This window comes from Molossus molossus, unplaced genomic scaffold (assembly GCF_014108415.1).
Source record: "Molossus molossus isolate mMolMol1 unplaced genomic scaffold, mMolMol1.p scaffold_m16_p_23, whole genome shotgun sequence".
NCBI classification, from domain to species: Eukaryota; Metazoa; Chordata; class Mammalia; order Chiroptera; family Molossidae; genus Molossus; species Molossus molossus.
Genome location: NW_023425359.1, coordinates 11,123,012 through 11,139,212, shown reverse-complemented (window position 1 = coordinate 11,139,212; position 16,201 = coordinate 11,123,012). Strand labels below are relative to the sequence as shown.

The 16,201-nt window shown below is 41.7% G+C and overlaps 1 protein-coding gene across 6 annotated transcripts in view; it reads left to right on the top strand.

Moving 5' to 3' along the window:
• AKT3 (AKT serine/threonine kinase 3) overlaps window positions 1–16,201 on the top strand; it is a 216,822-nt gene that overhangs the window by 32,926 nt on the left and 167,695 nt on the right. For 4 of the 6 annotated variants that reach the window (XR_004961421.1, XM_036277567.1, XM_036277569.1 and 1 more), the window contains exons 1-2: window positions 645–763; window positions 1,877–1,932. The exons of the other annotated variants lie outside the window; for them this stretch is intronic. Coding sequence is in view for 3 of the 4 variants with exons in the window: in XM_036277567.1 (XP_036133460.1) it covers window positions 660–763; window positions 1,877–1,932 (160 nt within the window). In the remaining variant the exon portion in view is untranslated. Of the gene's footprint in view, window positions 1–644; window positions 764–1,876; window positions 1,933–16,201 lie in introns of those variants that run through there. 6 annotated transcript variants of the gene reach the window in all.

The following is a 16,201-nucleotide window of genomic DNA, read 5'->3' as shown; positions in this document are numbered from 1 at the left end:
TAGATAGGCAACATACTTCATATCAAAAACTAAGCCAGGGGCTCATTTTAATTTCCCTTTATAATAACTCTGTAGTTGCAAAATAGTATTATTTGAAACTATAAAGTCAATTAAAGCACATGAGTATACCACTGACTTTTGGGTAGGGTAGATGGTAAAGGAACTTGTTTAACTTGGTGTTTCTGAATCTTTTTTTTACCTATTCAACTCTTTCTTCTCCCCCACTGAACCCACTTTCAGAAATACTAGTATGTAAGTAGGTTTCTTTGACTGGAAGTGAACAATCTGAAGTTAACTATGTGATATTTATAGGGCAGAAATGGTAGCATATCAGCAATATTTTATGTTTTCCCTACACTAATTGGATAACTGTCCTGGTTTGCCTAGGACTGTTCTGGTTTATGCCTGTTGTTCCAGTGAGATTATTAATAGTCTCTCTTTTAAGTCTCAGAAGTGCCCTGGTTTGGATGATAAATTATACAGCCCCCCGGAGCTGACACCTGGACCACTCACTGTGCTCCAGGCAATGCTCAGCATCGGAGATGTGTTCACTCGGTCCTCGCGCTCCTGTAAGGTTTGCCCTGTTTCGCCCTCTTATTTTGCAGATGGGTCAGCTGAGCGCAGAGAGGTGCGGATGGAGTCTGCACCCCTAGGAAGCAATGGGGTCAGGATTCAGACGCAGGTGCCTCCGTCCTGAGGGTTGCTCCATCACGCAGTTCTGGGGTAGAGAACGTGCCCAGAGCACGCACTTCGAGGAAGGAGGGTGGGATTAGAACATGGAGAACACTGACATTCAAAGCAAGTAAAGGGAATAGAGACTTGGAAATAAGGGCGCGAGTAGGAGCTAAAAAGACTGAACTTTAAGTTGTATAGAGTTTGGTGATTTTGATTTTTTTCTCTAACTGGAGGACAGAGATCACAAGTAAGTAATGAAATAAACAGCACAATTTCATATAGCAGTACATGCTACAAAGGAAGTAAAGCATGGAGCATACTAGAGGGTCACCCTGGTTGGGAGAGGGATAACTCTGCGTGGGGTGATCTGGGAAGGACTCTGTGAAGAGGTGGCTTGTTTTTTAAACCTTACTTTTAAAACTTATTTTTTAAAATTGTAGTCAAATATGCATTACAGACACTTGACCATTGTAACCATTTCTAAGTGTTCAGGTGAGTGGCGTTAATCCATTCCGTTGTGCAGCCGTCACCCCCGTCCATCCATCTTCAGGACTTTCTCATCTTGCAGAACTAAACTTCTGAACCCACTAAACAAAAACCCCCTCCCCTTCTGAATGAGATCACAGCAGGAGACAGAGAGGCTTTACTTCTTTGAAATAAAAAAGCAGATGGACAGGGAGTAACTAACTTCGCGGAGGAAAGGTCACAATACCTGTGACAAGCAGCGTGCTGTGTCCCCCCAGGAGGCTCAGCATCAGGACACACCGGGCCACAGGAACGGAAGGGTCAGAAGTGGAGCTGAAGTGGGGAGTGGTTGGCAGATCTGTGGGCTACAGGTAGAATGGGGAGTGGTTGGCAGATCTGTGCGCTACAGGTAGAATCCTTAGGTTCTCTCCCTATAGAACCTTGTAGGCAGGTGACACCCTCCCCCACCAGCCTGTGGCCCTAGGAGACCAAGGTTACGGTGGTCACTTTGTAAGGTTATATAAATGTGAAATCTCACTATGTTGTATGCCTAAAACGGATACAATATTGTGTGTCAACCATACTTTAATTAAAAAGAGCTTGACATTCCAGAATAAAAATAAAAACTGAAAAATGAAAACAGCATTCTGAAACCAGGGGCCGTGGGTGGCTGATGGATTGAGCACAAGAAGATGAAGGGAAATTGCATCTGAGCCTTTCTCTGCCCTCCTTCCAGAACTCCACAGCCAAGACTGTCCTGCTCGCCCCTGCGGAGTGCTCAGGCATCTTCAGGTACTGGTAGGCTCCCACCAGGGCACCCTCAGGGACTTAGCAGAGCTGAGAAAGCAAGAAACCTAGTCCTGTGGTATGGGTAGGTGTGCAATGAAGGGTTGGTCTTCCTTCATTTACGATGGGCTCTGCTTTATTTGGACTACTAGTTCTTGTTTTATGAGTAGTATATTCTCTCCCAGTTGAAGCTGTTAATGGGCTTTACCAATGGAGAAATCAGACTATTGAAATGTAGTTCTTGTTTTCTTAGGGTTCTTTTAAGTGGTCATGCTTTACCTCCTTCTTGTTTGTGAGCCAACATTTCATACGATTGACTAGCTCAAGTTTTCCTTGGTGGCAGGGGCAGTAGGGTTGAAAATGATGCTGAAAAGAACAATATTTAACTTAAAAGTGTGTTCTAAATTTTATTTGTAAAGTAGTTTAAAACCTGGGGCCAAATATGTGGTGATGGAAGATGATTTGACCTTGAGTGGTGGGCACACAATGCAGTATACAGATCATGCATCATAGAAATGTACACTCGAAACCTATAATCTTATTAACTAATGCCACCTCAATACATTTAATTAAAATAAAATAAATATAATTTATTGCATCTTAAGTTAAAAAACAGTTGGTACTTCCTTTTGAAATAATGTAATACGTGATTATTAGATTCCCAGATTAAACTTTAAAAGACTTTTCATCAGCAATTAAATAGGCATTGGTGAGTTCTCTCGTAGACTTAACTGCTTTGTGTCCTGTTTTCCTATGAGGAAATACTTTTTGTGATAAAGTGGCTGTATGCATTAGAGTCAGACAGACTTGAATTCAAATGATACCTCTGCCATTTTCCTGCTGTATTTCTGATCTCGGTAAAATGAGATTGATAATATCTAACTCAGAGGGTAGTTTGATTGCATGAAATTAAAAAGCACTCATCCTAGCTCCTTGGAGCTGGGAGGGTCAATAAATGTTAGTTTTCTTCACTTCCACCTTTCTGTATGGAGTAAGAGGGAACACTCTTTTTCTAGGATTTAAATGAAGTGCAGGTCAATTGAAGATGTGAAACATTTTTGGAATGGAATACCTGTATTTTTAAGTTTCCCCTTATTTATTTGCAATGCATGTGTTCCTTGTCATTTGATACATTTGCTATTGTAAAGCTGTAGAAAGAGCGTAGGAATGGGACTCAGGAGATTAGGATCTGGTTAGCTTCCTTTTCTGCTACCGACTAGGTGAATGATGCTGTGTATGTTACTTCCCACTTTGGTTCTCAAAGATTTGCAAAGTGAAATTTTTTTTTTATTACAAGATGATAGTTTGTTTCTTTGCTAACATTATATGATTCTGTAATCTGTACAGCTGAAGATACCTTTTTGGATCTGGGTTTTATGGGGGGTTGAGGCTTGGGATACATTTATTGTTATGAACTCAGTTAAGTGTGTTTGGAGGGCATGAGGTGATTGGACATTATTAGACTGATGGCTGGCTTTTTCATTGGAAAATAGTTCTAGCTATAAAACCTATTTTTGAGTGGAAATATACCAGGAGTGGCCATTGCTTTTCTTCCTAAAGAGATAACCATTATTTTCAAAGTCATATGTATTTTACACATGTTCTTACTCTTCCCTTCCACAGTTGTGGACATTCTTATTCCCAGAATGGTTTGTGGTGTGTCTCAGCTCGGTTGTCCCTACCAAGAAACCCTTCTCTGCCCCCTGGCTAGATCGTGTTGTTTGTTTACCTGGTACTTTTCCCTTTTCAAAGTCTGGATCATACACATGTCTGGTTTCATAATAGCTTTGCAGCTAGACCAAAAGCTCTTGGGGGGCAGTGACGGAACCTCTCTGGCGGACTTTATCTATGCTGTCCGGCACATAGTTGACACTCAGGACATATTTTTGAATAAATGAATAAATTTAAGTGGTTTCCCAACAAATATTAAATGAGTAGAAATATAATGGTAAATAAAAGCTCAAAATACTTATTAGAATTAATGACTAGCCTTCGCTATTACCAAACAGTGAATTCACAAGGCGAGAACAAGCAAGGTGGTTGTATAAATGACTTTTATTATTGTTTGTGCAAGAACAGTGAACATTCCCTAGTACAGGAAGCAACTTTTAAAAACTGCTGGCAGAACTAAGAAGCCAGATTGTCCTTGACCCTTAGATCAAATGTTTTAGAGCTTGAGTTTCCTTAAATCTTCTTCAGTTTGGAATAAACACTTTGACACAATGAAAGATTGATTCTATGATTTTTGGTCTCCATAAACAAAGAGCTTAACTAATTTGCTAAAACCAAAACCAAAACCTTGCTGATTTTTACTAGTTCCATTTTTAAAAAAGTTTGTTTCCTTTCAAGTACATAGCACTTTAAAATGAGCTCAGCTGTATTAGCAGATAAACATGTTGATTCATTTGGCCCAGAGCTGCCGAGTGAAGCCTGGAGGGGCACAGCCTGTACTTTCTCCCACCCAGTGGCAGAATGTTTTTCTTCCTCTCCTTCCTCCCTGTCCAGGAAGGGGACTGGATTAAGTGACTCCCCTTTTTTAGGTTCACCTGAATTGTTCAGGAGAGAAGGGAAAAGGTTTCCTCACGGTTCACTTTCCTTTTTTTAATTTTAATTCTTATCATGAACATAAAGCACATGCTTCTCATCCAGTCTCATGCTGCAGCGGGCATGGTGGAGAGTAGCTGGCGGTTGTGTATAAACCTCGCCGTTTTTACAAAGCCATTCTACTTCGCGCTCTGTTTTGAGTAATGACTGTTGTTGTGAGTTAGAGGGATCTTCAGCTGTGTTTCCTTTCGAGGATGATTTGATTCTGTATGCTATATGCAGTGGTGTTGGGATCATAGATATACTTACAGTGAATTATGATAGAGCTCTTATGGAGTATATAAAGACATTTTGTAAGAAACCTAGGATGATCATTGGTATTTTGGAATAGATTTTGGGAAATGACCAAAATATGGGGCTTCTACTAATTCATAAACCCTGTAAGTAATTGTGTGTTCAGCATACATTGTTTCCTGTGTGTTTGTACCATGTGAGGTGTCATAATATGCAAAGATTACTAAGAAATACGCTCTGCCCTCAAATGGTTTACCCTCTGTGTACCATTTCCCAAACTGTACATCGTAAATAGATAGGTGTTCCCCAAGACAGACTTTTGTCATTGCATAAGCTTTGGAAATAACTGGACTGAACAAAATAGAAGGTTTCTTTAGTGTAGGGTTCTCAAAAGTGTACATTCTAAAATTTATTTTTTATTTTTTTTCTTTATTGATTTGAGAGAGAGAGGAAGAGAGAAGGAGAGAGAGATAGAAACATCGATGAGTGAGAACATCAATTGGCCGCCCTGCATGCCCCCCACTGGGGACTTGGCCCACAACCTGGGCATGTGCCCTGACTGGGAATTGAACTGGCGACCTCTTGGTGCCTGGGTTGATGCTCAATCACTGAGCCACATTGACCAGGCTACATGTGAAATTTTCAAAAGGAATTCTGCTTTGTAAGATTGTCCAAAATCCCTTGGCATAATTTTTTTCTTATGAAACTTATAGGGGAGGGGGCTGAAGGAAGCGGGTGGGGAGAGAGACAGGGGCAGTGGTGGTGCAGGAAGAGGAGGGTGATGGGTCGTGGAACACTCTTTGGGAAACACTGGACTCATGCATAGCCCATACCTCTGCATGCGGTCTCAAAAGTCTGGCATTTCCTGGCCGGTTTGGCTCAGCGGTTAGAGCGTCGGCCTGCGGTCCGGAGAGACCCGGGTTCAGTTCCCGCTAAGGGCACGTACTTCGGTTGCAGTTTGTCCCCGTCCCTGGTTGGTCGTGCGGGTGGCAGCCACTCGATGTGTCCCTTTCACATCAGTGTTTCTCTCTCTCTCTCTTCCTCTCTCTCCCTCCCACTCTATCAGAATAAAAAATGGAAAAATGTCCTCAGGTGAGGATTAAAAAAAAAAGAAAAAAAAAAGTCTGGCATTTGCTGCAGAATCTATTTATGCTTCTTATACCTTCGTAGGGTTGGATGAGGGACTTAGATCTTTCATTTGAATTAGTAAATTGGAAATGGAGATTAATTACTAAGAAAAGCAGTATCTGTTCTCTCAACTTCAGCCCGTGTCAAGGCAGACTGACCATGTCTCCCAAAGCAGTTACACCTCCTAGCTTTCCTGTTGACGCCACTGTTTTACCCCTTTCCAGGCAGGAGACCACGGTCACTGTGGACCTTGTCCTTTGTCTTCCACAACCGTAGCCCCAGTGTCTGTGACCAAATGCTGCCTGATTTTTCCTGACTTCATCAGTTTTTCCCCATTCCACTGCTGTCATCTGGCGTAAGTTCCGTGAAGTAAGGGATCGGTGCACAGTCTGCCAGGCTGCCCGCTCTCTCCAGGCCTGCTCCTGTGTTTCCGCTGCACCGGGCGAGGTGTGCGAGTTCTGCTGGGAGCCCTCAGCGCTCGCTGCTGCGCAGGAAGGTGGCCCAGAGGCCTCCTCTGGTGCTGTGGCCGCCTCCCAGCTGCCGTCCGTTCCAGCCCAGACCTCGCTGCTGCTTGGTTTATACCTGTGCTCCTTCCATGACACCACTGCCCCCCTGCCCACGATGTCCTCACCTTCCCGGTCTCCCTCGGCGGCATATGTCATTTCTTCTACTTGGAGTGCCTTTCTTTTTTGTTTTCACATGTTTAATAACCTCAGCCCATAAACAAAATCCACATTGAATGCCAATACCTCTGTGATCTTCCAGCAAGAGTCCCGTGGTTTATCTCTGAATAGTTAACTTTTCTCTGTAAGTAGAACTTTGCACTGCCCTTGGCGCTGTTCACGCTTATTTTAATAGAGACTAATATACCTGGCTTATTGTCTCTGAACTTCAGGTGTCTTGAGACAATATGGTACAGAGTTCGACTGCTGAAACAGATAAACCTCCCAAAATCAGTGGGTCAATATACTCTGAATTGTGTTTCTTGCTCAGGGAAATCCTAAACAAGGGCAGGATTCCTGCCCGCTAGGCTCCGCCGTCTTGCCGCTCCACGGGCTCCAGCATCTGCGTGAAGCGTGGAGGAGAGCACCCGGAGCAGGGCGCAGGACTGAGCGGGCGGCCCAGAGCCTGGCGCCTCCCTTCCCCTAGCTCGTGGCCAGAGCTGTCAGGTGGCCACGTGGGACCGCAGGGTAGGTGAGAACCGTGTGCTGGGACGAAGAGGTCTCTGTGAGCAGGCACTTTTGTCACCACGCTTCAGAGCTGTTTGAAGTCACGCAGACCTGGACTTTAATTCTGTCTGCATCACTGATAAGTATATGATTTTGAACAAGTTACTGATACTGTCTGTGAGATTTAATAATGTAGGTAAAGTACTTGGCATGCAGTAATTGCTCACTGAGTTTTAGCTGTCATCATTTTAACTGACATATCTTATATGTGTTATAAGATATGTGACGTATCTTATAGGTGCTTCTGAAATAAAAATTAAATGAATTTAAACATTGCTAGTTTAAGGAATTAAAAAAAAATTTTTTTTCCTTTAATTGATTAAAAGAGAAAGAGGAAGGGAGAGGGAGAGAGAGAAAAACATCGATGAGCGAGAACATTGATTGGCTGCCTCCTGCATGTCACTCACTGGGGGTCAGGCCCACAACCTGGGCATGTGTCCTGACCGGGAACCGAACCGGCGACCTCTTAGTGCGTGGGTCGATGCTCAACCACTGAGCCACACTGGCCAGACAGGGAATTTTTTGTCATAACTCCTTTTCTTTAGTTAATAGTATTATGGTGAGAGAGGAAAGAGGGGTTCAGACCAGCAGGGGTGAACGGAGGGCGACCAGCCCAACTGGAGTGAGACCGAAGGCAGCGTGGGAGATCTTCAAGAAGAGAAGATTGATCGAAATATGATGCAAATGAGCAGAATCAAACAGATCCGCCGGACTAGGAGTCCGGGGTTAATTAGGGGTAAATATATAGTAGATGAGTATATAGGGATAACTATATAAAAACTAAGTAAATGAGAAACCAGACAATATATAGTAGATGAGTATATAGGGATAACTATATAAAAACTAAGTAAATGAGAAACCAGACAATATATAGTAGATGAATATATAGGGATAACTATATAAAAACTAAGTAAATGAGAAACCAGACAATATATAGTAGATGAGTATATAGGGATAACTATATAAAAACTAAGTAAATGAGAAACCAGACAATTATTAATTCTAAGGAAGACACAAGGTTGTGCAAGCAAAAAAAAAAAGGTAATCGTTGTTTATTGCTTGGCTCAGCTGTGTCTGTCATGTGTAGTCATAATGCTTTAAGCCTTAAATATTGCCCCACCTAAAGTATTCAGACAATGGGGGTGGAAAGAATAGGAAACAGACCCAAATCTTAAACTCCATCAACAGGCAGTCAGTAGCTAATACCCTCAAATGACCATGTAAGAAGCAATCATAAACATGTTACATCACTTAGAGATACGAAGATACATTCCAAAACAACTAACTAAAGGAAGGTTTCGGGGAAAGAGAATTTTGGAGAGGGACTGGAGACTAGTTTTCCTTAACAGACTTTGTAGTTGATAAAAACAAAACAAAACAAAACAAAAACATACAAAATAAAACAAAAAACCCTCTATGGGTGTGCAACACTTATTTCTGAAACTCTAGGTTTTGGAGAATCCATTCACTTTAGCAGATCTTTTTTTCCTAGATTAGGATTTTTCCAGTTGTTCTAGTGTCTCAGTGAAATGTTGTCTTAGGTAGGTCAGAGTTTCTGTGGGGTAGAGTTGGGTTTGAAACATGTAAGTCATCTTGTCGTTATCTTCGATACTTAGCTTCAAAGGCTCGACAGTGGTGAGGTGGCGGCTGCTGGTTCTTCCACACCAGCCACTCCGAGGCCAGCGTTTTCCAGTTCAGCCTAATCCCACAGTGCTCTGTTCCGCCCCGCTTCTGAGTGTGTGCATTCCTCTGTGCTATGCTCTTCCGTGCGTGTTGCATTACACTGTGTCCTCAAATCGGTGCTTATACGGACACCCCCCCTCGCCCCCGTCTTTTGCCTTCTTGAACTTCCTTTTCTTTGCAGCTTCTATTTCTTCAGCATTTCAGTAGCTACTGTGTGTGGTGAGAAGCCACTGTGTCCTCACAGGAGACCTTTCCCCAAAGCATAGCTGAGGGCAGAACAGGTCTCCGGCGAGTGGCAGGCGCTGAGGAATGCTGTCACCCTCCAGCATTTCTGGTCCCACAGCTTCTAATCGTGTCTGTCATCTCTCTTCCACTGCTTTAATAACTTCAGGGTTCATGACTGACTGGTTTGTTTCTTTAGTTTCAGAGCCCTTCATGGTATGTAGAAATGAAGGTACCAGTTACGTTTTGCTCCTTTAGGCAGAAGAGGGATCTATTAAGGGTATGGGCGGTCTCTGACGTGATGGAAAGGCCAGGCTTTGAGGATCTGTCTGTCCAGCTGGGAACAGGGCCTCCATCCCTGGAACAGCTGTAGGACACGCAGTAACTGCATGCCCTGCTTTGGAAGCTTGTCGTTCTTTATTACAGTCATGTAGCTATTATACCCTTTAATAATAAACTTGTGAGTTAAGCCATTACTACTTTTCTTTTCCAGTGGGGACACTGGGGGGGGAATGCTGGAATGACTGGATTTGTATATCCCTGGATGTTAAATCCGGAGCTGGGGAGAAAGAGGAAACATACATTTTCAGGAGATGAAAGCACAGTTTTGGTCTACTTTGTGCTTGAATACTCCTTCCTGAGCAGAGTTAGAGGGTAGCCTCAGGTCAGTGAATTTCTCAGGGTATTGTGGGTAAAATATCATTCAGATCCCCTCCACTAGTTCTTGTCTCGTGTAGGGACAGTTTTACTTCTTCATTCCCAGTTTGGATGCGTTTTATTTCTTCTTGCCCGATTCCTCTGACGAGGCTTCTGGTACTATGTTGAATAAAGGTGACAAGAGTGTTCTTAGAGGAAAAGCTTTCAGTTTTCTATTGATATTAGTTGAGGGTTTGTTATATGGCCTCGATTATACAGAGGTACTTTCCTTCTATACCCATTTTATTGAACTTTTTAAAAAATCATAAATGGATGTTGTATCTTGTCAAATACTTTTTCTGTGTTTATTGATATTATATGGTTTTTATCTTTTAATTTGTCACATTTTCTTTGTATCACGTTGATTGGTTTGTGGATTTTGAACTATCCTTGCATTCCTGGAACGAACCCCACTTGATTGTGATGTATGATCCTTCTAATATATTGTTGTGTTCAATTTGCTAGTATTTTATTTAGGATCTTTGCATCTATATTTATCAGAGAAACTGGCATAATTTTCCTTTTTATGTGTCGTCCATGCTTGGATTTGGTTTTAGGGTGATATTGGCCTTGTAAGATGAGTTAAGTATTCTATTCTCAAATTGTTTTTGAAGAGGTTGAGAAGAATTGATACTAGTCTTTGAATATTTGCTAGAATTCCTCAGCAAAGTCATTAGTTCTAGACAGTGATTTTTTGTTCTTGTTATTGTTTGTTTGTTTTTCTTTTTTGGGGGGGGGGTTGGAGTGACGGGTTGATTGCTGTTTTAATTATTGGCTCTTTAGGTACTCCAATTCTTCATGGTTCAGACTAGGAAGGTTGTATATTTCTAAGAATTTGCCAGTTTCTTCTAGGGTATTGAATTTGGTGGTACACAGTCTTTATAGTATTCTACATAACCCTTTGTACGTCTGTGGTGTCCATAGTAACTTCTCTTTCATTTCTGATGTCGAGTGTTTTCTCCTTTTTCTTTAGTTAGTTTAGCCAGAGGCTTGTCCGTTTTATTTCTTTTCAAAGAACCAGCTTATTGTTGCATTAATTTTTTCTGTTATCTTTTTGTTCTCTATTTCATTCATTTCTACTCTGATATATATATATTTTTAATTTCCTTCCTTCTACTGACTTTGGGTTCCATTTGTTCTTTTTCTAGTTTTTTTGTCCAGTTGAGGTTTTTCTTGTTTTTGAGGTAGGCCTGTATTGCTATAAACGTCCCTCTAAGTACCATTTTTTGCTGCATCCCCAACTTTTGGTATGTTAATGTTTTCATTTTCATTTATCTCTATTTTGATTTCTTTTATGTATTCTTTGACCCAATAATTTTTTAGTAGCATGCTGTTTAATCTCCACACATTTGAGTTTTTTCCAGCTTTCTTTTTGTACTTAATTTGCAGTTTTATAATATTGTGGTTAGAAAATTTGCTTGATATGATTTTAGCCTTCTTATATTTGAGATTAGTTTGTGCCTCATCATGTGGTCTATCCTTGAGAATGTTCCTTGTGCACTTGAGAAGAATGTGTTTATGTTATTTTGTGATGGAAGTTCTGTAACTATGAAGTATGTTGGTGTAATATGCCATTTAAGGCTGATATTTCCTTGTTGACTTTATGTCTGGATGTTCTATCTACTGTGGTCCATAATCAGGTCCCCTAGTATAATTGTATTTTTTTCTGTTTCTCTTTTTAGGTCTGTTAGTATTTGTTTTGTAATTTTATAATTTTGGTACTTCCAGGTTGGGTGCATATGTATTGTATAAGTGCTAGGTCTTCTTGATGAATTGTTCCCTTTATCATTAGAAAATGTCCATCTTTGCCTCTTGTTTGTTTTTTTCTGATGTAAGTACCACTGCACCTGCTGTTCTCTGGGTGCCATTTTCTTGAAGTATCTTCTTCTCCCTCTTCACTTTAGAGCCTAGGCTTGTCTCTGGAACTGAGATGAGTTTCCTGAAGCAACATATAGTTAGGAATTGTTTTTTAATTCATCCCACTACTCTGTACTTGCTGATTTGTGAGTTCCGTCCATTTACATGTAGGGTGATTGTTGATATATGAGAAGTTACTACAGTCATTTTAGCTTTTGTGTTCTGTGTACTCTGTATCTCCACTGTTTCTTTTCCCTTGTAATTGTCTGCTATTTTGGTTTGGTGATTTTTAATGATTTATCCTTCTGTTTCCTCTTTTTTATTTATGTTTTGTGTCTTAGCTCTGGATTTTTGTTTTGTAGTTATCATTGGGTTTGTTAAAATGTCTCATACATACAATAGTCCTTTTTTTCTGATTGCTGCTTATTTCACTCACCTGTACCCATTCAGTCCTCCCCCCTTTCATGATTTTGTTGTCATAAATTATCCATTTTATTGTGTATTTGTTACCAAATTGCAGTAAAGATAGTTACTTTTAATGTCCCTTGTTCCCATTAACTTTGTCATAATTAAGTTTTTAATAACCTACTCTGAAGTAAATTTTCATTTTCCTACTTCTGTCTGTTCATCATCTTACTCAAGGTTTTGTATACTTTTGTCTTTTTGTTTACGATAGAAGAGCTCCTTACAATATTTCTTGTAATGCAGGTCTCCTGGTGGTAAATTTGCCCAGCTTTTGTTCGTCTGTGACAGCCCTTTTTTCTCGCCTTTAAATCTGAAGGGTAACTTTGCTGGATATATTATTCTTGGCTGGTGGTTTTCTCTTTCAATATTTTGAATATTCCCTTTCACTCTCTCCTGTCTTGTAATGCTTCCCCTGAGAAATCTGACAATTATCTAATGGGATTTCCATTGTAGATTATAATCATTTTTGTTTGTTTGTTTGTTTTGAGAATTTTTGTTGTTAATTTTTGGCAGTTTGAATAAAATGCATCTTGGAGAAGGTCTTTTTGCATTAATGTAATTAGATGTTCTGTTAGCTTTCTGTATTTTAAGGTTCATTTCATGGGATGTTCTCATCAATTATTTCTTTGAGTAGGCTTTCTGTTTTCCCTTTCTACTTTCCTTTCCTTAGGTTGCTCTTTCCAATGTAGTCAGATAGTTCTCATAGAGTTCTTCCTTTTTTAAAAAAAACTCTTAGTTCTCTCCTTCCTCCTGAGTCATTATTAGGTATCTGTCTTTGAGTTAGCTAATGCTCTCTTCTGTCTGGACTGCTCTATTTTCAGTGGTCTCTAATGCATTCCTCATTTCATTTATTGAGTTCTTCAGCTCCAGAATTTCTTCTTCTTTTTTATAGTTTTAGTGGCTTTGGTAAAGTACTGTTCTTGTTTATGAGTTTTATTCCTGAGCTCATTGTACTGCCTTTGTGAGTATTCTTGTATATCCTTGAGTTTCTTCTAACTGCAGTCTTGAATTCTCTGTTATATAGATCAGTCTTTCATGACTTTGAGTTTGGTTTTGGGAGACTTTTCATTTTCTTTCTGTGCTCCCAGATACCTTGGTAGTTCACGACGTTTGATGGATTGTTTCTCTGTCTATGCATTTGAGGTAGTGATCTCTATTCTTGTTTATACAACTGTTTGCTCTCAGTTCTTCAGCACGTTGATAGGTAAGGTACTTTCATTTGTTTCCCAGTAGATGGTGCTGTAGTGCAAGTTTTGTTTTCTCTTACCTGCACTCTGTGCCTCTGGGATCCAGTGGAGCAGTGTTGCTTAGGAAAATCCCAAGTACACCCTGGACCGGTGGGTGTCCCCTCTGTGACCAGCTTGCCTTGGTTATGGGGTACCACCACTGTGGTGGGGGAATGTGGTGGGTGATGGAGAACTGGTTTAATGAGGTCCCAGAACCTTTTGTTACAGCTGTGTTTTTGGCTTTGCAGGGCTCTGTGGGGTGTACAGGGCAGAGGGAGCAAGTTTGTGATCTTGTAGTTCCTCCTCCTTCCAGTAATGGTGGTTGGCACCACTGTGTTGTTTACAGGTACCTAGCCACCTGTACCTGGCTCTGTCATTATGGGGTGGGGAGGCAAGGGAGATGTCTTTTCTGGGAGGGAAGCTGGTTCTGCCTCTCTTGCGCTCCAGGCTGTCGTGTGACGGCTGCAGCCTGACTTCCCCTTGCCATAGTGCTTCAGCCCCTGTTCTCCCCTCCCGCCTCCTCTCCTCATTCCACCAGGCCCGCCCTCTGATGTCCAGGTGCCTGGATCTTTCAGGCGTGTTTGTGTGTTAAGCAGGGGATCTTTTGTTATAATTGTCTATCATGTACATTTAGAGGGAGACGTGATGCAGTCCTCTGACTGCCATGATGCTGGGAGTGTCTCCAAGTTCAGTTAATTATTTATTTGAGCTCTTGGCTATATATTAGACACTGGTGAGCAATCATTTTTTCTTGCTGGCCTTCCAGAAGCCCACAGTTCTTCTTCTTGTTCTTTTTCTTTGACTCCTTTGACTGTTTATCGCATCCTCTTCTGGACCCTTCCTCCTTGATCGGCTTTTAAAGGCCAGAGTTCCCTCGAATTCTGTCCTTGATTAGGAGAACCAGGCGCTGTCACCACCCAGACGTGGCTGATGGGGAGTCTACACTGGTTCCATCCCTCTGGGGAATATTTAATAGAATATTTAATAATATACATTAAAATTGCAATTGTAGCTCTGGCCAGTTTGCCTCAGCTGTTAGAGCGTAGGCCCATGGACCAGAGAGTCCTGGGTTCAGTTTCCTGCTAAGGGCACGTACCTCGGTTGTGGTTCGTCCCTGGCCCGGTTGGGGTTGTGTGGGTGGCAACCACTTGATGTGTCCCTTTCACATTGATGTTTCTCTCTATTCCCCCTCTTTCCCTCCCACTCCATCTGAAGATAAATGTAAAAAATGTCCTTGGGTGAGGATAATAAATAAATAAATAAATAAATAAATAAATAAATAAATAAAATTGCAATTGTAGCCCAGCTGGTGTGGCTCAGTGGTTGAGCATCGACACATAGACTGAGAGGTCGCTGTTTGAATTCCCGGTTAGGGCACATGCCCAGGTTGCGGACCTGATCCCCAGTGGGGGGCATGAAGGAGGTGACCATCAATGTGTCTCTTTCATCAATGTTTCTATCTCTCCCTCTCTTTTCCTCTGTCTCTAAAAATCAATAAAAATTATATTTTAAAAAAAATTTAAATTGCACCCTGGCCAGTTTGGCTCAGTGGTTAGAGAGTTGGCCTGCGGTCCAGAGAGACCCGGGTTCGGTTCCCGCTAAGGGCACGTACCTCAGTTGCAATTTGTCCCCTGCCCTGGTTGGTTGTGTGGGTGGCAGCCACTCGATGTGTCCCTTTCACGTCGATGTTTTGCTCTCTCTTCCTCTCTCTCCCTCCCACTCTATCTGAACAAAAAAATGGAAAAATATCCTCGGGTGAGGATAAAAAAAAAATTTTAATTGCAATTGTATATTCTCACCTCCTGGGAATGTGTCTTTAGGGAAATTTACACAGTTCATAATGATGTATGTACAGGGTTATTCATACAAGTATTATAGTAATAACAAAAGATTTGGGGATTACCCACAATAATCTGAAAAGTTTATTAATTTTTTCCTCTTTTTTTTACTCATATCTGTGTGAAGCTAGATTTTATTTACACATATCAACCAAAAGAACATATTGCAACAGAATGGGAAATGCTCAACATCCATTAGTAAGATTACCCATGACAATCTGAGAGTTTGTTAACTTTTTCCTCTCTTTTTAAACTCTTTTCTGCATGAAGCTAGATGTTATTTACAGATGTCAACCGAGAGAACATATTGCAGCAGAGTGGGAAAAGCTCAGCGTCCATTAGTGAGGGTGGGTTGGTTAAGTAAATATGACACAGCAACGCAGTGGAACATTACGCGGTGGCAAAGAATAGGAGGAACATCATTCACGTGGGCAATCAGAGAAGTCGCTGCCGTGACGGCGGGAAGAGCGAGGTGCAGAACATTCCGTATTACTTTCTGTGCAGAGGAGACGAAACAAGATGATACATGGCTGCATTTGCACGTGTTGGCCTGAAGGAACCCTGGGAGGGAAACAGGAAACTCACACTTCACCCCAGGAAGCAGGTGCCAGCTGCACAGTGGGTGTGATGAGACTCTCTACTCTGCCTTTTTAATCTGCTTGATTTTGGGTGTGCGAAAATGCTACCTGTTTAATTCAGCTTTCAAAACGTCTTCCACTGTAACTTAAACCTAGTTGTGGCACAGTGCGGGCTTCTCCTCTGTAGGCTAAACCGCTGGTCTGCTGCGCGCTGTGCCCAGCCCGTTGTCTCTTCAGGGTCACGCTCTGCCAGCCAGCTCTGTATCGCCATTCCAGCTGCACGGAATTTCGTGTGTTTGTGTCTGTTCCACCTGTGTCTCCTTCCAAGTCCTCTCTCAGGAGTCCGTTTGTCGTCTCCCTGCAGGCTGAGTTAGGTGGTCGTCCAAGGATGCTCGGTGTGCTTGTCCATCGTCACTGCTGTCGCATGGCGTCGGTCGGCTCCTGTATGGGACCTGCACAGACACAGACTGGCTTTAGGTGTCTTCTTTTTCTCTGGCTACCTTAGCCTGTAGGGT